At 35.6% G+C, this 20,282-nt stretch overlaps 1 protein-coding gene and 1 long non-coding RNA gene across 2 annotated transcripts in view; one reads left to right on the forward strand and one right to left on the reverse strand.

The window, feature by feature from the left end:
* Positions 1 to 241: 241 nt before the first annotated feature.
* LOC117421248 (endothelin receptor type B-like) lies at positions 242 to 19,262 on the forward strand. Its single transcript, XM_034035396.3, has 8 exons — positions 242 to 519; positions 2,182 to 2,691; positions 6,329 to 6,456; positions 8,019 to 8,217; positions 13,407 to 13,559; positions 13,845 to 13,978; positions 15,107 to 15,215; positions 16,825 to 19,262. Exons 2-8 carry the CDS (start codon positions 2,218 to 2,220, stop codon positions 16,954 to 16,956), a joined length of 1,329 nt encoding a protein of 442 aa, XP_033891287.1. The 5' UTR covers positions 242 to 519; positions 2,182 to 2,217; the 3' UTR covers positions 16,957 to 19,262.
* LOC131737751 (uncharacterized) overlaps positions 3,724 to 20,282 on the reverse strand; it is a 33,350-nt gene continuing 16,791 nt past the window's right edge. Inside the window, exons 2-3 of the long non-coding RNA XR_009329345.1 lie at positions 5,555 to 5,675; positions 3,724 to 4,740 (exon numbers count right to left, since the gene is read on the reverse strand). This is a non-coding gene — a long non-coding RNA (uncharacterized LOC131737751). The remainder of the gene's footprint in view (positions 4,741 to 5,554; positions 5,676 to 20,282) is intronic.

A 20,282-nucleotide genomic window follows, 5' to 3' on the forward strand; every position in this document is an offset into this window, starting at 1 on the left:
CCAAACTGTTTAAAACTGAATTGTTAAACCTCAGAGAAAATACGGTCTTGTGTCTGATAATGTCCTTTTTTTTCTTTTAGCTTAAGCTTTTAGCAGAGGAAATGGTTGTATCAAGCATGATCTGAGAGGGAAATGGTGCAGGAACTCTTTGTTCCCAGATGCCTGTGAGCTAGTACTTTGTGTGGATTGTCAGCAGGCACAGAAGTTAGGGCTGGCGCTTCCTTTGGGGGCCCAGGCTGTATAGTGGAGGTGGAGATTCACAATCCCACCCAGTCAAACTGCTCCACTCCAACTCAGAGAGAGACTCAGAGATAGACAGAGAAAAAAAAAAAACTCTCCACAGGAAAACCGGGAGACACAATGCTCAGCACCTCATAGCAGACTCAGAAACCAAGTGGGATACTCATACACATTCATAGTCTGTTAGTTACACATGTGATGTGATACGGATGTCTGGAGGGCTTTAGTTGAAACTTCATCTTTTTTTTTCCCCCAGAAGAGAAGAACATTGTATTAAAGGTAGGTGAAAACCAGTCCATTTATTATTTGCAAATATATGTCAGTTTAGTTCTGTCACAGAGCATATCAATGTTGTGCTAATCCTAATCAGTAATGTAAGATTAATGGATATCTGCTGAATCGTTAAGAATTGTCGGTAAGAAGATTTCTGTATGAGATATACATTTTTCTGAGAAAAAAACGAATTGGGTCCGCCTATTGATCTATTAACAATGGCACAATCTTGAATGATAATTATTTAATTGTCCTTATTTAATACATCAGGGATATGATGAATGTTCAAATAGTTTTAAAATGTATACTGTACACATGCATACACTTCATTTGTAGTAATGAGTAGTGATTTGCCTATAGCTTGTTAAGGTGGGACAAACAAACATATATTGCTATTCCAGAACACAATTGACAATCTTTAAGAATAGAGAGTATTAATGTATTGGTTTTGAACGGAAAATGTATTTGGACTACTTTATTAATTAAAAGAAAAATAAAACTCTATATTACTTTTGTATTGGGTATTGTCACTAACAGAAGGGAGAAGCAAATTGAGAAAACCACATAGATGTAAGTAGTGGTTGAGCCTGCAAAACAACAAAATACTAGAATCTCCCTCTTTGAACAATTCAGTATTGGCCAAAGCACGCTGTCATAGGTGCTAGATCTTTTTATTATTATTTAAACAGGAAATGGCACACTGAGATGAAACGGCTAGTTTCACAAAACTTGGCAACACCATGCTAACAAAAGTTATTTAATATTGTGATTATAAGTGGAGGCTGTCATTGAGTCTGGGAAATATTTTTTAACTGATGTGATTCATGCTAGTTTCTTAGGTTTATTGCACTGATCCAGCAGTGTGCACAGCATATGATTTGTGGATAAGTTCTTTGTACAGAATGTCAACTTTAACGAGAAAAGTTCCCTCAGAGTACAGTGTTAAAGAGCTACATGTGTTTCATATCTAACATATGGGCTACAATTTGGATATCACATCATATGTTACAACCCACCTGATTGCCAAATGTTTCGATAAGGCCGCCGGGGTATTCTTGCTTGGTTACCACAAAGCCTCTGAAAGCGGTTGCACAATTAACAGGTTTAATGATGTTTCAATGAAGAACTGCAGTCGGCTCAATACAAATATGGTACTCTAATATGTATAGTTTAATGTATTTTGGACACATTGATTTGTGCAAATTGAAAAGTATTTAGTAATTCAAGTTATTAGAAGTAATGGCGGATGCACAGCTGCTAAAAAGGAGCGGTCACTGATCTTGCAGCCTCACTCATGATGCTAACATGTGCTCCCCACACAGAGCTGGATATTATTATTATTATTATTTGTTTATTTAGCAGATGCCTTTATCCAAGGCAACTTACAGAGACTAGGGTGTGTGAACTATGCATCAGCTGCAGAGTCACTTACAACTACGTCTCACCCAAAAGACGGAGCACAAGGAGAGTAAGTGACTTGCTCAGAGTCACACAATGAGTCAGTGGCTGAGGTGGGATTTGAACCGGGGACCTCCTGGTTGCAAGCCCTTTTCTTTAACCACTGGACCACACAGCCTCCTATACATACTAAATATGAATTATATGTTAATGTTGAATGTTCCGTACAGACTATCGCATTCAAAAACATTTTTTATGTTTCTGTTTCAGACAGAAAGATCAGAGGATCTGGGATTTTGTGTCATTATGCATTCTAATATCAACGTGGTATCTGTTGGCGTAAGCATGTTGCTGGTGCTGTTCCTTTCTACAAACAGTGTATTGTGCCAGCACGCCAGTATGTTTTTGAGAGACTTCAATGGGACAGAGGGGGTCTCCTACACTGCTGAACAGCTGAGCATCTACAGCATGTACTCTACACCTTTGAGCACCTTTTCGACAATTTCCCCAAGTCTGCAAATCCAAAATAACACAACAAGGCCAAGACAAAACTATCTTCCAATGTGCCATCAAAAAACTAAGATCCAAGACATTTTTCGGTATGTTAACACAACGTTTTCCTGCCTGTTTTTCATCATTGGTATGGTTGGCAATGCCACCCTGTTGAGGATTATCTACCAGAATAAAGGCATGAGGAATGGACCCAATGCACTGATCGCCAGTCTAGCTCTTGGAGATCTGATCTACATTTCTATCGCTATCCCTATCACCGTCTATAAGGTAGGAAGTAAATTCATTGTAATCTTACATAAAATGAGTCTAAATATTTAGAAATGTATCTTTTACTGAGTATTATATTATCTATTTGTATTTTCTGGCTTTATAATTACTGTTTTTAGGTGCCTGGCCTATCACAAATACGTTTTGTGTGATCTATCCCCAGCCCCTGATGCAAATATGTTACCAGTACTAGTACATGATGTATAGTGTCCTAATATGACATTAATTGGTTGATTTAAGTGGATTTTTCTAGTTCTAGTTTCAAGGGCAAACATGCAGTTATAGAATCTGTTAAAAGCAGCCGTGGTAACCCTATTGCAGCTGAGCATTGTAATGATGCCATCTTAGGAATCCTGATCTAAGAGACTGTTCCAAAGTGTGCATTTATTTATGATTTAATGTCATCCTTGAAATAAAAAAAAAAAACAATGACACCAAAACACTACACTAGACACTATTATGAGAACAGTATTGACAAAATGAAAGTATACTCGAAAGTATGTTTTATTTATAGTTGCCCAACTTACCCTTTTCCTCTCTTGTTTTAGATTGTTTTATTTATAAGCCAGTGTGTAATCATTGATCCCTAAGTTAAGGCAAGATACTCTTTATTAAACTGTCACATGCTGTCACTTTAGTACAGGAGCTTTTATCAAATGTGGCACTGTAGTATATGACTAGTGTTCAATTATTGTTGGTTTGTTTTTAAAGATTGATATATAAGAAATAGTTTTGACAGATTGTTATAAATAAATGCAAATCATTTTTTTATATTTTTGAATTTATGATTTAGGTTTAGTAGTCCCCCCTAGGTTTCAAGAATATGACCATAAAGTGCAGTACTACTCCAGCTTGTTCACAAGACCTTATTTTCAGGGGTCATGGGAACCCTTAGCAGGAACTCAGTAAAACTTGTATTGCTCAATAAAACAATGACACCTTCACCAACTGAACACAGACTTTTATTTCCAGTCCTGAATCTGTGAAGTAAGTTTACTTTCTAGAGTTTTTTTTTTTTTTTTTTTTGGTAGCTCTCACATCTACAGCTATGGCCAAGTGTTTTGCATCACTATAGAATTAATTAATTTTGTTTAATAAAATCGAAGGAAATGGCTTAATAATATTACGATAACATACTGAATTACATACCGCGTTGTAGTTTTCCATATAATTAATGAAAAACCGACAAAAATTGAAAAATACTGTACTGCTATTATGGCTTCCGGTAGACTTTTGCGATATCATTTTGTAGTTTTGTTGATTACATGATGTTAAATAAAACATCTACATTTGTTCACATAGTTTATTTATTTAAATCTTAAAATTGATGCAAAACTTTTGTCCATAGCTGTACATCTGACAACACTGAACAGATTAATGGCAGTTCTGCATAGCACAACTGGGCTGCACCTTTAAAACAATTGGCCTCCAGCGGTAACCTCTATGTCACTCGCAATTCAAACTTATTCACAAAATCATCAAACCTTTTAGCCAGATGTACTATAAATCAGAGGCTAAAGGACATAACTCAACATGGTCATAGGCAGTTAGACACAAACCTGCTTATGAGTAAAAATAAAAGTTTGACATATAAACTCCTTTCTAATTACTAACAGTGGGTCTCAATTCACAAAACATTAAGTCACGCTTTACTGAAAGCCTGTTTTGTTAAGGTCTGGTACTCATGAAACTTTTCTTGTCTGCTTAATGAGGGTTTGCAATTGATGCATAGTGTGATTATTGTACTAAGGAAACAGTGGGCTCTATTCATCAATGTGTCAGTTAAAAAATGTCTTGAGCAACAGCTTTAAAAACTCGCCGCCAAACTGGCCAAGGAATTTATGCCCCTTAGATATTTGGCTTTTTTTTAAATTATTTTTTATTAATCAGACACTAACCGAAACTAAGTAGAATCATACAACATTAAACTGATAATCAATTTTCTTGGATTTATTTTCTTTAAAATCTCCCAATCTTGATATCTTCGACCATGGCGATAGTGCTAGTGTGAAGCCCCAGGCTGTACCAAATTCAGGCGAACTCCAGGATCTGAAATCGAGGAGGAGAGCAGTTGAAATAGATCTTAACAATGAAGGATCCCTGTATGGGAAAAAAATAACTTACGTTCAGATTTTCAAGAATATGGTATGAAAGACAACAACTACATCCTAATGCAGTGAGCAGTTTTGTTCAGGGGCTCATTTCCCGAGAACAGAAGTACTTGGAACTCACGATCATTGTCATGAACGTGTGGCTGCTTCCAGTCTCTCTTGATGTGAGTTTCCCAAAATAAAACATGAAAATGCAGCTTGTTCGTGATGTTCATGTGCATCGTTAGGCTTTGAAAAGCTTCTTCACGACTTTGTTGGGAAACACACTGGAAACTAATTTACGTAGTAGCCTATATATAAATAATAGTTTTCTTGTAAATCATCTGAAAAATGCACCACTGGTTGAAAATGCAGACAAAATAAATGAAAAAATGAAATATATTTACCCAGAATGAGGTAGAAATATTAATTAATGAAGTACAAATAAACAAGGATATATTATTCCGTAAACTAAAAAATAATGTAACAAATCAACAAAAATTAAAAATTGCAATCACAGTAAATGCTTCAAACACTGGTCCTCCATGAGGCAGAGGTTTGCAACAAATAGAAGGATTTTGCTTATGTGAACATTTATTGCAACGAGCCAACTACAAGGGCGTCTGTGGTGTTGTTGACGATTCAAAGCAACTATCCTCTGAATAGCAGCCTTTGATAAGTTCTGTCTTTGTATGCCCACAAGATCACGCCAGATCACTTGTGAACTCAAGCAGTCATTCAAGAGCGACTGGAAACACTACAGTTGCACTTACGATGGTCTTACAAGGCTGGTTAGGTTAAAGTTGCTTTTGAGAATTGGGCTCCAAGTTGACAGTAGTGACATTCTGCTTGACTGCTCCCTGACCGTCTACGTTCAGTTGATGGACTGAGATTCTGGAGAAGTTAAGTAGATAGATAGAAGCAGAATTAGCCTACATTGATAGACAACATTCAGAGGGTGTGTACAACAATGGAGATTTTTTTTCATTAAGCAGAAAAAGGTAAAATACACGAATACCATATTTACGTATTTTCCGGTGGATTGATTTGGAACAGTGATTAAACATAGTTTGAAAGTAAAATTCAAGGTCCTTTACCCAAGATTCAAGCCTTTGCATTGACCAATCAGGTTAAAGAAAATCTCTGATCCATTTTCTAATACTGTAAGTAAAAAATGCTCTGAGGTGAAACGTGGTAAATGATTTATAATCTGTACAACATTTGTGTTTCTGTTTCACATGTTGTATAAAAGCTGTGACCCAAACTGAAATATGCAGTATACAATACCCTTCAAGAAGTTACAATACTTGAGTTTTATATTGGTCCAAAAAGACCAAATGGGATAATGACAGAACCTCCTTTTCTCCTTAGTGTGGTGATGTATAGGCTGTGAATTACCTTAGGAACATCCCTCATGTTTTGTTACACTCCAGCCATCCAATCATGTATTTCTGTGCAATAACATGTCTTCTAAGACTTTCTGTAGCAAGACTGTAAGACATTGTTGGTGTTTCTGTTGATGTTGGCTTTTTCCTTTTTTTCCCCAGCTAATGGCTCAGCAGTGGCCCTTTGAAGACTCAGATCTTGGACTCTTCCTTTGTAAACTGGTGCCATTTCTCCAGAAAGCATCAGTGGGAATCACTGTCCTCAACCTCTGTGCTCTCAGTGTGGACAGGTACCATTGTCTACTGTTTAATGAATATGCAATCACTCAGTGTAGTATTCAGTCACCCACTCTTGTTTTCATTGGTCAGTTTTGCTTAGTCCTGAGTCAAATAGTCTAGAAACATCCATGCTTCTAGGTGTATCAAATAATCCACTACTAACCTTAAATCACAATTTTAGCCAACACCTTTAACTTAATCCTAAACTTAAAGTCATTATCGGATTGCAGGATTGCAATTCAGTGCCGCAACAGGACAATTGTATTGTTCTATATATATAAGAGATTTGTATTGGCAAATGGACAACCTGCATCATAGTTAAGATCTTCAGTAAAATAATACTTCAGCAATTGTATTGCAAGATGAAAAAAAGTACTCACTTTTGTGATAGTCTACCGACAGACACAGAGTATATTTTAATTATCTTCAGATTTAAGAAAAAACGCTGCTGTTGCACATCGAGTTGTTTCCACACTCTCATTTATAAACACAAGATCACACCCTTACAACGGGGCAGATTTGATGACATCATGGAAAGGGGCAGAACTCGAAACAACTCTGTACCAGCAATGGAAAAATGGATACTGATTTTTTTCAGCCACTGCTTGGATACAAACCAAGATTTAAACAATAAAATTAAGTTCAAAGTGAGTCGCTACTTCAAGAACAACCTAAGATATATCGTGATGTGTGATTTTTTTTAAATCAGTGTTTTAACTTTGTAACTGAAAATATGAAAGTTTATTATGATATCCTGCAGTGCTACATATCCTTTTGTTCAGGAGAATGCACTTAATAAATTCAGTGTGATGAGTTTTATTGTTTTGATTTTATTGCCATTGAACAAAAAGAATGTTTTCCCTCCAATTTATTTTATATACTAACTTAATATTATTATTTATTTCTTAGCTGACACCCTTATCCAGGGCGACTTACAATTGTTACAAGATATCACATATTTTACATACAATTACCCATTTATACAGTTAGGTTTTTACTGGAGCAATCTAGGTAAAGTACCTTGCTCAAGGGTACAGCAGCAGTGTCCCCACCGGGGATTGAACCCACGACCCTCCGGTCAAGAGTCGAGAGCCCTAACCTCTACTCCACATTATTAATTTATAATAAGTTTTTTAATAAGTTTGTATTTTTAATACATTTGTATTGTTAACCCGTTATTACAAGTATATTTAATTTTTGGGGGACTTTATTAACTGTATTCGGCTTTCTTTTTCGGATTAAAATATTTCCTTTGAAGCCTATTTCATCCGCCATGGGTGGTGGTGGTGACTTCGACAAAATAGAATGTCTCAGGCAACTAACATCATAAATAAGTTTTACAATTGTAGTCATGTTAATATGAAACCTGAGACACCCTGCTAAATCCAGGATAACAACCTTAACTAAATTAACTACAGTGTCAAAACATCAAGTACTGATGAGGGAAACTGTATTGATCGGTTAGCAGCTGTCACTTTGTCTATTGCCAACGGCATTTAAATGCTTTATAAATTAGGCCATACTTAAGTTATCACCAGGATTGACTTTAACGTTTCTTTGATCTCTTTTGCAGGTACAGAGCTGTGGCTTCCTGGAGTCGTGTCCAGGGGGTTGGGGTTCCAATGCTGACGGCTATTGAGATTATCTCCATATGGGTTTTGTCCATCATCCTTGCTGTGCCCGAGGCTATCGGCTTTGACATGATCACCTTCGAGTACCATAATGTGACGCGCAGGACCTGCATGCTCTACCCTAAATCACCATTTATGATGGTATTTATTTCTTAAAAAGAATGTGCTATTTACCCCGATTCTTAAAAAGAATGTGCTATTTACCCCCATTCTCAAAGAGAATGTGCAATTTACCCCCATTCTTGCCTAATGCACAGGGATTCAAAGGAAAATTGTGGGGCATTCCTCATATGCGGACCATCGAATAACCCTGGTTCAAGAAAAATAGTCCATATAAAATCTTTAGCTATAAAATTCTTCGGAGCATCTTCTTCAGTCTGCGTTACCAGCACTTTTTTATTTTTACCTGCAGTAGGTGCTGTAAACCAGTCAGGTAACCTGCAAGATTAAAATCTATTCAATATATCCTTTTATGTTTTTCATAGTATATAGGTAATTTAATATTTAAAACAATATTCTCCATTAACTTAATAGGTATCATATCTTAACAGTTCTTTTAACATCCAAAAATTAAATCAGATAACTCAGTTTTAAAGTAAAATTACTTTTGTTTATTTCAATGCTACAAAAGTTCTATGTACCAAGAAATTTTTTTAAAAAATCATCATATAGTTACCAAACTTTCATTTTAGATTTTATAAAAGTCTTGTAACAAAGTTATTTCAAAGATTTTGTAAAGTCCAAAGAATGATTTTGTTCCCAATGTTTTCAATGATAGTTTCCTTTTTTCCTTATGATGTCCTCAGATAAATGAATTCCTGGTGATGGCCTTGTTAGATTGTTGGTAGAAAAGTACAGCAGGATACAAGAATTAAGCTTTCTGTGTTGAAAGTTGGACACAAGCAGTTGTTCTCAACAGGTCAGAGGGCGGGCTGGAAGCTTTCAGAGGCCTCTCATCCTTATTGCTTGTATGTGTTCAGAGCCGATGTTAAGAGACAGCTTATTGAGAGAATTGAGAAGGGAAGAGCGCACACGTCTGTGACAAAAAAGCAGTCCTTTTTCTAACTGTGACGGAGTGGAAACGAAAGAGAAATACACTCCGTCACTGCAGTCAAATATCATGGTATAACAGAAGGACATTACCCTAAAGACGTTTTTTTAGTACTGGTTCTTTGTAAATAATATTGTAAATATAAAATAACAAATTGCTATGAAAATATACAATAAGTTAGTTCTGAGATTACCTCTGTAACTATATTTGTGTTTAGTAATGAATAGGTGCACATATAATTTACAAGGACACAATGTGTTACTAGCGAGTTGCTAAAGTTTATTGGATGGATTAGTCCTGGGGAGGGGCTAGCGGTAAGGGAGAGTATAAGTACTTGTGTAGAGCTCATTTTAGCAGACTGGATTTGAGACTCCAGTGAGGCTGGAGCAACTGAGTAGCTGTGAGCTCAGTGAATAGCTATAGAAGACAGACTTCAGGATTTGTTTTGTTCATTTATTTGTTTTCTAACAATTTCCACGTGAGGCTTAAATAAAAGCTTACTCTTGGCATTTTTAAATTTGATTGTTTCCTGCAACCTGCAATAGCCACTTGACCATCTACTTTACACTAACCTTTGAAAAACAGACTGTTCTACAACTGCATATCTACACCCGAGAGCCAACAGCTTCATAACATCCAATTTATTGGTTACTTTGAAAATAAACAGAATCGATCAGTGTCTGTTAGAATACCACTATAAATGTTAATGTCAACAGATATTGTCAATCCACAAGTGGGCCAGTCTCTTTGAAGAACCATCCGGACCAATTATCTTATGCAGACCATTTTTGTTTATTTAAAACAAGAATTAATTTTTATTCTAACATAATTGAAAAGGGACAGGGTAATCCCAGTTCTTTTTAATACCATTGACAAAATTTCACTTTGGCTTCTTTCTTTGGCTTCTGACATTAATCCTGATTGTTGTGAGGAGTTTGCTTTGTATTTCAGCAGCAAAATAGATACTATAAGGGGGTAATTTCTATCAACTAATTCCGCTCCTAACATGCACATACTATCTGACTTCCTTGCCTCTGTTTTTTCAGATTTTTCACTTATTTCTCTTTTAGATACACACAGGTTGATTAATAAGGCCAGAAATTCCTCTTGTGCTATTGATCCATGGCCTACTAGTATTGTTAAACTGTGTGTAGATACCCTGTCCTCCTCTAGTCTTAATATAATTAACATGTCACTTTCTGAGGGTTTTGTCCCTATTGTATTAAAGCAAGCCATTGTTAAGCCAATTCTAAAAAAAAATATCGCTTGACCTGACAACATTCGACCAATGTCAAATCTTCCTTTTTTGGCTAAATTGCTTGAACGAGTTGTTGCTGTTCAGTTACTCTCGCATCTTTCACAAAATAATATATTGGAAAAATTTCAGTTTGGTTTTAGAATCGCACACAGCAATGAAACTGCTATGGTTAGGATTGTAAATGATCTCCTTCTGAATGCTGATGCTGGTGCTCTTTCAGTATTGGATCTTTTAGATCTTACTGCTGCCTTTAATACCATTGACCACCGGATTATGCTGAAGCATCTCGAAAATCTGGTGAATGTAAGGGGGACGGCTCTTGATTGGTTCTGCTCATATTTATCAGATCATTATCAATATGTGTCCTATGCTGGTCATAATTCTATAAATACTCGCCTTGTTCATGGTCCCACAGGGTTCTGTCCTTGGTCCTTTTATATGCAGCCACTGGGTGATATTATTTGAAAGCATGGGGCTCAGTTCCATTCTTTGTAGATGATACTCAGATCTATTTAAAAATAAATTCTAACACTGATAGTCCTATCCGCTTGTTTGGCCGATATTCTAACCTGGATGTCAAATATTTTTTGAAATTGAACGCTAGTAAAACTGAGCTATTGGTTACTCTTACTGTAAGTCTACATCTTAGGTGTTCAATTTGACTCAAAGCTTTTATTTGAAAAACATATCTCTTCAGAGTGTGTCGTTTTCTGCCCCCTAGGAATGCTGAAACTCTCGTTCATGCATTTGTTATGTCTCGTTTGGATTATTGTAATGCTCTTTTTGTTAATCTTCCTGCACGCTCTTTACATCGATTGCAGATGGTGCAAAATGCAGCAGCAAGGGTTCTTACCGGTACCAAGCGGACAGAACACATTACTCCAGTTCTTAAGCATTTGCATTGGCTTCCTATCCAGTCCTGTGTTTCCTTTAAAATATTATTGTTGCCCAACAAGGCTTTGCAAGGTCAGGGTCCTAGTTACATAATGGAACTTCTTAGCCCTTGCACCCCTGGGAGGCAGCTTAGATCCTCTAACTCTGGATTGTTAAAATGCATGGTTCCAAAACGTGTTACGATCGGAGGGAGTAGTTTTAGTTGTGTTGCTCCTTTTTTTTGGAACTCGCTACCAACTTTCATTAGAGAATCCACAACAGTAGCTAAATTAAAAAATAAAGACGCACTTATTCTCTGCTGTATTTTTTTAACTCTTTGACTCTACTGCAGTCTGCACTGTTTATTATAATATACTGTACTTTTATGATGATCGATTTTATCTCTATATTTACCTATTTTATTGCATCTTATTTATTTATCTATAGAATTTTTAACTGATTAATTGTTATTCATTGTGTAATGTTGATTTGTGTTTGATTGTTTTGTACAGCGCCTTGAGACACCTAGGTGTGAAAGGAGCTATAATTAATTAAAATTATTATTATTATTATTATTATTATTATTATTATTATTATTATTATTAAAACAATAAAACTAACTTGTGCTCCCGGCAGGGAGTCTGGAGGGAGTGACCCAGGGTCTTTTACTGTTTAGGAAGAGACGTCAGTCTGAGAACAGAATTCTCCAGTATAATGGTTAGGTTTGGTCAAATCCTTAAAACCTATACTTTACATTTAAACCTTAATAAATTGTATCATTTATCCATCATTGTGGTATTTTTCAAACACTAATTGTTTACTAACTAAAACTTCAATGTAGTTTTCCCATTGTGTTTTTTTTTTCTTTCTGTACAGTCATGTGTGTAAAACAAAGAGAATTTGGTGTAATTACCTGTAAAATTGCTCAAAGATGGGGTGTAAAATAAACTTAAAAGCTGAGTCATGCATTTTAAAGAAAATCTTCCCATTTGTACATGTAATTCTAGCAAATGGGAGTTTTTCATTGGACTTGTTCCCGGCAAGTTTTACATTGCCATTCCTAACCACAATGTACACTATTAATATTAGTAAGCTGTATGCATCTCTATTAGTTATTCTGTGCAATGTAAACTGTAATTCTGTATTCTCTCAACCTCTGTAGTATCTTTAAAATCATTTCCATAAATAATACTTTCTATCAAATGCCAGCTGGTGGAAGGAACAGTCAGCACTGTACAGGAAAGGACATGCTGATCTGTGAATGCAGGCGTTCTGGAAACAGACGTTTGATGACATTGTGATAAACGTTGTACCAACCTTCTTGCTGAACATATTCTGTTTTTAATTTTCCATTTTGAATATACTGTATATTGCAAGTTGTCAGGACAGCTGTCCACATATCCTACAGGAAATATAAAACAACGAAAAATAAACATTTCAGTATCGTCTCTTCCTAGAATAACAATTTTCAACTCATAATGAGTGAGTCAGTATAACAGATGAGCTTATTGAAGTGGTACAGTTGGAATCAAATTTCATACATAATGTGGATTCCAAAAATAAATCAAACTGCATAAATAAATAAATACATTCAATAAAAGACAAATATAAAATGTATGTACATTTCTTAAAAAGCAGATTACTAATTTTGGTGACCGCAGGTTCCTAGCAGTTAGAGGCAGGTTTTTAGATTGCATGTACCTCTTGAAACACATGCATGTCCGTAAATGGTATGTCTTGTTGCTTATCTACAAAGGACTGTGATCTAAAGTTGCCCTGCTTTTCAACTCCAGAGTTTCCATTTGAAAAATGGTAAACCTCCCCCGGCACATTCACTTAAGCAGTACAATCCTGTGTAGGATATAATTAGCTTTCATATCGGTTGCCTGTTTATAGAGCCAAAATAACAAAAAAAAACAAAACAAAAAACATTTGGTTTAAATTAGTGTTTCATACACTGAAGTTTAAAAGCAGTTTTTACTTTTAACCGAAAATTCTGTCTGACATAAAAAACGCTGAGATAAAATAGGCATAATTGCTATTACATTCAAATTGTCATTAGCAGGATAAATACATTTTTATTGAAACATTGTAATTAGAAATATTCAGCACTGACTCCACAAAATGTTTCTTTCTATTTATTTCTAGTTTTATAAAAATGTGAAGGACTGGTGGCTCTTTGGATTCTATTTCTGCATGCCTCTGGCTTGCACAGCAGTCTTCTACACATTAATGACGTGTGAAATGTTACACAACAGGAAAGGAAGTCTGAGAATAGCCCTAACTGAGCATCTGAAACAGGTAAAAAGACCTACTGTACAGTACCTAGTATTTAAAAACTGTACGGTCACACTTTATTTTAAGCAACACCTTTTTGAAACTAGTTTAATTGCACAGTAGTAATTTTATTGAAAAGTTTCTTTGTTAACCTTTAACATGTAGTAAACTAATAGGAAATGGTAAAGCAGCAAATAAATTATAGTAAAATGTTTTTTAAAATAATAGGACCTAAATTTATTAATATAAACATTTCAAACCACAAGCCCTTTAAATTGCTTTGTATCCCTTGTGTTCTTTTTTTTTCAGAGACGGGAAGTAGCAAAGACCGTGTTCTGCTTAGTTCTTATATTTGCACTGTGCTGGTTCCCACTGCATCTAAGCAGAATATTGAAGAAAACGGTGTACAGAGATGGTGACACAGGGAGATGTGAGCTCCTCAAGTAAGTTAAAATGTTATTGTGAATTTCAAATTGAATGAACAATATGCAAAACCAAGGAGTTGTTCATTGGTACAATACTATGATATACTGTTAAATAAAAGACAGACAGTGCCCCTATTTTTCAGCCACTCACAGGCAATTACAACCCCACCCCCATTTCAACCTGTAAGATTTATTTTGCTGTTAATAAAAAATCTGAATAAAAATGTATTCCAAGCTGTTCTAGTAGACCACATATTTGCATCCCCTTAACTCCAGGCATTTATACTACCAGATGTGCCTCTTGTGGTGTTTACATCCCCACTGGAATGGCGAGCAGGAAAGGGGTACTTCAAATGTTGAATCACTATGTATTTCAGCTTGGGATGCAGTGTTTTACTTGCCAAATCGGAGGTAAAAATGCAATCATTTTGCAATAAACCACCTCTCTCCTCCTCATAATCTTTTAGATGTAGCTTGGGCATAGTTCTCTGCCTGTCTTATATCATAGTCTTTTATGTTTCTTTGTGCTCAATTATAAAAGTTACTTCCTTGTTTAATCTCGGACTATAGCAGTGGACATTGTGGTCACGGTTATTGTTACGCAATCATTGAACCGTTATAGAATAATATTAAAATGGCAGACTAAACTGTCCCATGCTCTTCACATTTAAGAAGTTCTTTATTACGACAAAGCGAAATAGTCAAGAAGGTTCGGTCTTGGGCGTTTAGTATGGTATTTAGATTACATAGTAATGCACTTTTTTTAATTATTGGGAAAACAAGCTAAAGAGCTATGCAACAACCAAATCAAACCAAACTTCCTACCTCAGCAAAAAATAAATAAATAAATCACAAAAGAAAATGCTAAGAAACCCCGTCATCATTAGTTTCAGTCATAATGGTCCATGACAGCTCTTCAATGTTATTGCAGCTGGTGGTGTTACTGTATGTACTGTACTGTGCTAGTATTTAGTGGGAAGCCATGTTATGTGTCACCAGAGCTACAGAGGAAACTACAAATGGTTACATTATTGTTCCACCATGACTTACCAGGCTTGCACCACTCCAGGAGGCGATTTTCTTTTTTGCCACTCAAACAAACTAATTTAGTGGGACTAATTGTGCTTTATTTCCTCTCTCGTTTAGCTTCCTGTTGGTACTGGACTATATTAGCATTAACATGGCATCAGTAAACTCCTTTATAAACCCAATAGCTCTGTATTTTGTGAGCAAGAAATTTAAAAATTGTTTCAAGGTATGTATTTTTTTACTCTACCATTCACCCACTTCTCTTAAGATGAATAATTATTTTCCATTCACTAATTAAATGGCCACTTCTACAGTGATAATCATATGTTAATGATGTTTCTATCAGAAGTAGGGGATGTGCATGTGTAATTGTTTGGTCGAATAATTGACTTGAAAATTGTTAATCGTTTAGAAAATGAATAATCGTATAATGTATCTTGTATTGTAGCAAATAGAAATGGTCTGAACAGACACGTCAACCATGCTAAACATGTCGCTGCCGCCCAGCGTATAAATAAATATTAAACAAATACATATATTTTTTCTATAGCTCTAAATTACTCAAGCTCCAGGTCCTGACAAAAATCTGACATTCTTAAAAGTGCAGGGTGATACCAACACTGTAGCTATGGTTAAGGGAGGTGGTTGGAATGCACCATTGCACATATTAAAACTATATTAAATTATTCCATTTCATTAATACAAGAGACTAGAAAATAGAGGTATTTTACAAAAAAAAAGAGAGATATCATACAATGTGGTATTGTCAATAGTCATGGTATAATTATTTATAGTTATTATTATTATTTATTTATAATTATAGTTAACTTAAACCTCTTTGGTTAATATTATGAGCAAACCAGTACCAAACCGAACATGAATGAGATTGCAGCTAATCAATGTTTGAAAATTCTGATTTGAAATAATAAAATTAAAAAAGTTTTGTTTGGGGAAATTTTACCAAAGTATAACAGTAAAATTCATATTTTGCAATAAAAGACTAGCTCAGTGGCATAAATTCACTTTCTAAAATGGGTGGGGGGAGGGGGGCAGTTTCTGTAGCTAATGCATGCATAAAGATTATTCAGTCTGAAATAATGAAAGTTAACTGACTTATGATGTAATTTTGCAAGGTAAGATCACGCTTTGCACATATTTTGTTGCCGTACCTGTGTGTGACTGAAAACATGCAGCCTGTATCCATTTATCGTTTCCCTGGGGAAGCGTGTGTATTTCTTGTAGCTGAACTAAAGGAACTGTTAATACAGGGCCTTTTCAAAATGCCTGGAATCTTGTTTTAAACAAACACTCAGTACTGTACTGGCACTGCCTATACTCAACCTAGTACAACACAAAGAAATACACCACATTGCACAGAATGGCCTTGTCCCTTTCTTTGCTAAGCTGTAATGTGTATCTGGGGATGCATTTGGTGTGATGTTATTGTTTACAGGTAATCTACAGTAGATAAAATAGCACTGAGCTGTAGAGTGCTTTTAAAATGCAGCAGTGAGGATGTTTAAAATGTGTGTTTCAGCATATCTTTGAACATAGACTAAACAAATCCTTAAACGTGATTGATTTTGGATTGAGTCGACACACACCCAAACAGGGAGATCTCCAGATATGTGCATTTGAAGTTCAAAAGTTATGGTAGTTCTAATTATCAAGTGGTATCCAGTTCTTTTTCAGCTTCCTGTAATACACAGGTTGGGCAACCAATTTACAGTATGCTAGAAATAGTTTAATTAAATATTAAGGAAAACAATTGCAGATAAAGAAAGTTGCGGAGCTGAAAGGATTGACTGTCATGTCTTATTTTATTTGCCCTGCAGTCATGTCTGTGCTGTTGGTGTCAGAGCACGAACAGCATGGTGCCAATGAACGGGACAAGCCTACAGTATAAAATCCAGGAGCCTAACAACCACAACACAGACCGCAGCACACGCAAGGACAGTGAAAACTGAAAGGAACTGGTCGCACTACACATCAGCACGGCAAACAAAGATATCATTTACCCAGTTGTTATGAAGTCAGCTTTAACCAAACGCTGCCATTGACTGGAAATATGCATTGCATAATAAAGCCAGGGACCTCTGGTTCAAGTATCAGCTGCAACTGGGTTTGTAAAAGTCCAAAACACTCTAAGCTAATAAGAAACTGCTCCACGTGTTTGTTTTCCCTTGATGTGAATGGAATTCAGAACATTCATAGATTTTAAGGAAAAGGAAACATACTGGTGTTTTTAGCATAAGCCCTTGAATTCCTGTCAGTGCTGCATTTAGCGTTTTTAGAAACATATGCATTTTATATCAATTATGTATATATTAGTATATTATACCAGTAATTAGACTCCGGGCAGAAGAAGGTTTGAGTTGGAGCGTTCTCAGAGGTTGCAAGAGATTTATGGTTTAATTGCGTCATATCTGATGTCACCAGCTTTTTCTTCATTTCAGCAGGAACGGCGTGGGAGGTGGGTGGTTCTGGATTAAACAAAGGGCTTTGTGGGCAATTGTGTATGACCAATTGCTGCTCTTTACTGCAACAAAGGGGAACCTCAGCAATACATAATAACTAGCCCTGAAGTGCATTGCTTGTCTTTTTCTAATTCTTGTACTGTAATTGGAATCAATACATTTATTAAACATAGCATTTGCTTTGGGGAGAGAGAGGGAACAAGGTAGTGTGTGTGTGTTAGAAAGATATTAATGTGTATGTTGCAGACTCTCCCCGGGTGCCATAGCTTTAAACTGATATTATACCAGAAATGTGTTATTATTGTAATATTATACCCTGTTTTTTAAAGATAGTATGTGTGTTTGGGTGTTAGTTATGTATATTAATGTCAAACTGATGCAGTGTTATATTAACACAAGACCAGCCTGTGTTAAACTCTCCTTTAACAAGAAGGTGCTATTATTCACCTTTACACTCCGATGTGAGGACTGTCAGAACTCCTCAGTTATAAATCAGTGTTATCAACATGTTACACTGTGTTAATCTCTTTAGCGTGTTATACACCACATTGCAAGTATCACACACACAAGGACTCAAAGAGGTGAATTCCGTTCATTTCGCCTTTGAGGGACTTGATTTGAATCTGTCACTGTCTAACAAATTTAGGACAGTAGTTCATCTATAAAAGAAAGCACCAATTAATTTGGCACTGTTGGCATTAGGCAGTTGAAGGCAAAAAGGATGGTTTTAAAACTGACCCCTTCAAAGAGGTTGGTGCCTTCATTATAAAAAAAAAATGGCTTTTTTGGCTTGTGCTCCTTCTTCATTAATAAATCCACCTTTCATAGTCCCTTTACCATAGTAAAAGCATAGCAAAGTGTAATAAAACAGTGAAAAGAATAGGTAAGCAGTGTAAAGCATATTAAACACAGGAAACCATGTTAAACGAGTAACCATGGAAAAATCACAGACAATTTGGCAAAATGACTGTGATAAACTCATATAAGAGTTGTGTTACACGTTCCCATGTGTTGCTACAACTGTTTACGTAAGGTGAGTGTATTGTTTTATTTATTTATTTATTTTACATTTTGACCACTTTTTTAAACTTTTAAATTGCATTCCCGGCCTCAAGATGGCTTCACATGGACCAGCATGGACCTCTCAGAACTACATTTCCCATCATCCTCCAGCTCACATATGTAACTGAGATGGATTTACCAGTGAGCATACACCAGGGGTACTCAATTACATTCTCTGGCGGGCCAGATAAGGCAATGTCCAAACCTTGGGGGGCCATAGTGTGCTCTAGATGTTTGTACTGGTGGGGGGTTGTTTAAATGGTCATGAAAACCTGACTGTCCAATCACACTTTACATACAGTAACAGAACATTGCAACACTGCACTTAATTCCAGACTAATACATCTCAGAAATAACTACTTACAATGATACAATGTCTGATCGCCATTTAATAATAAAAATAAAAAGCAAATATGTTTCATTTTCATTTTATTAAAACTAGAAAATGTTCTGAAAATGACTGCGCAGCAAGCATTCAAGTTAACTAATGAAAGCACGTCAATTAGTGATCGCTTTATTTATGTTGTGTAAGCATCTCATTAAGCGCCTGATTAAAAGTGTAGCACTGTGTCTAAATATGCATGTTCTAACTCCAATGTGTTTAATAGTACATAAAAAGTTTCTAAATTAAATACATTATATCCAGCGTGCCATCTTTGAGAGGCGTGCCGTAGGTACATTTCTTACTGTTGCCAAAGGTTTTTTTAAGCCCAAATAAAAGATCTTTGACAGGCTTGGTTTCTTCGGCCCATTTCCTGTGTCTGAACACTTACTGGTGGCCGCATTGCTAATTTTTCCTAAAAATACTTAGTTTATCATATGAAAAATAAAGAAAATATAGACATATGCACTTAAGTTTTTCATGTATTTCTATAATAAAACCAAACTGTTTCTCATTTAAAAACATACAGCAGCCCCTCTCAACTTCCCAAGCCTTTCTATAATAAACTGGAGACAAAAATCTAGTGTTTTGCAAGAGAACAGGTCAAACGTAATAGGTTAATCAATCACGTAACTTAATACAATAACTAAGCTGAAGTACATTGCTAACATATTTAAATTAAATTAATACAAAAACTACTTTCACTTTCCTGTTCCAATCACATGCTGCACAATTCTAGATAAATCAAGCAAAATGAAAGCAATTTCCAATACTATTATATCTTAAAACTGTGTGTAAAACTGTAATATTCCAGAATAGGTTGCGATTTACTCCACTGAATTGACTATAAACCAGAGGATGTCAAACTTAAAATTATACACTTTTTCATGTGTGTATTTCAGGCAGAAACAGTACATAAGTAGACATCGCTTTTTTTCTTTTTCCCAAGTGAAAACTGTCCAATTTAACTCAAACTCTTCAAAAAAGGGGTGTTGTACATGAAGGACAGCTGATGCTGTAGTAATGTAGTAAGAGTGTCTTCTCTGATGGTATTTCAACATATATGGCAATAAACCATGCATACCAGACTTATCCAGTGCCTTCGAAATGGACTCCCATATATTACCATTCAAATCTGTATCTTTATAATTGTGATGATCTTTGAATTTGCCAACATGATTAATAGCTCCTACTTTCTTAATGGAACTACAATATCTGGAATCACGCAACTCAAGAAACAACTATTGGGTTTAATCTACTTTTTAAAGAAACACTAAACCCACTATATTCCCACAATACAGCAACATATGGGGTCAGCTCTGTTAATGTTTGAAAACTTCAAAACTGTCTGGCAAAACAGATTTTGAAAATG

This window comes from Acipenser ruthenus, chromosome 1 (genome assembly GCF_902713425.1).
Source record: "Acipenser ruthenus chromosome 1, fAciRut3.2 maternal haplotype, whole genome shotgun sequence".
NCBI classification, from domain to species: domain Eukaryota; kingdom Metazoa; phylum Chordata; class Actinopteri; order Acipenseriformes; family Acipenseridae; genus Acipenser; species Acipenser ruthenus.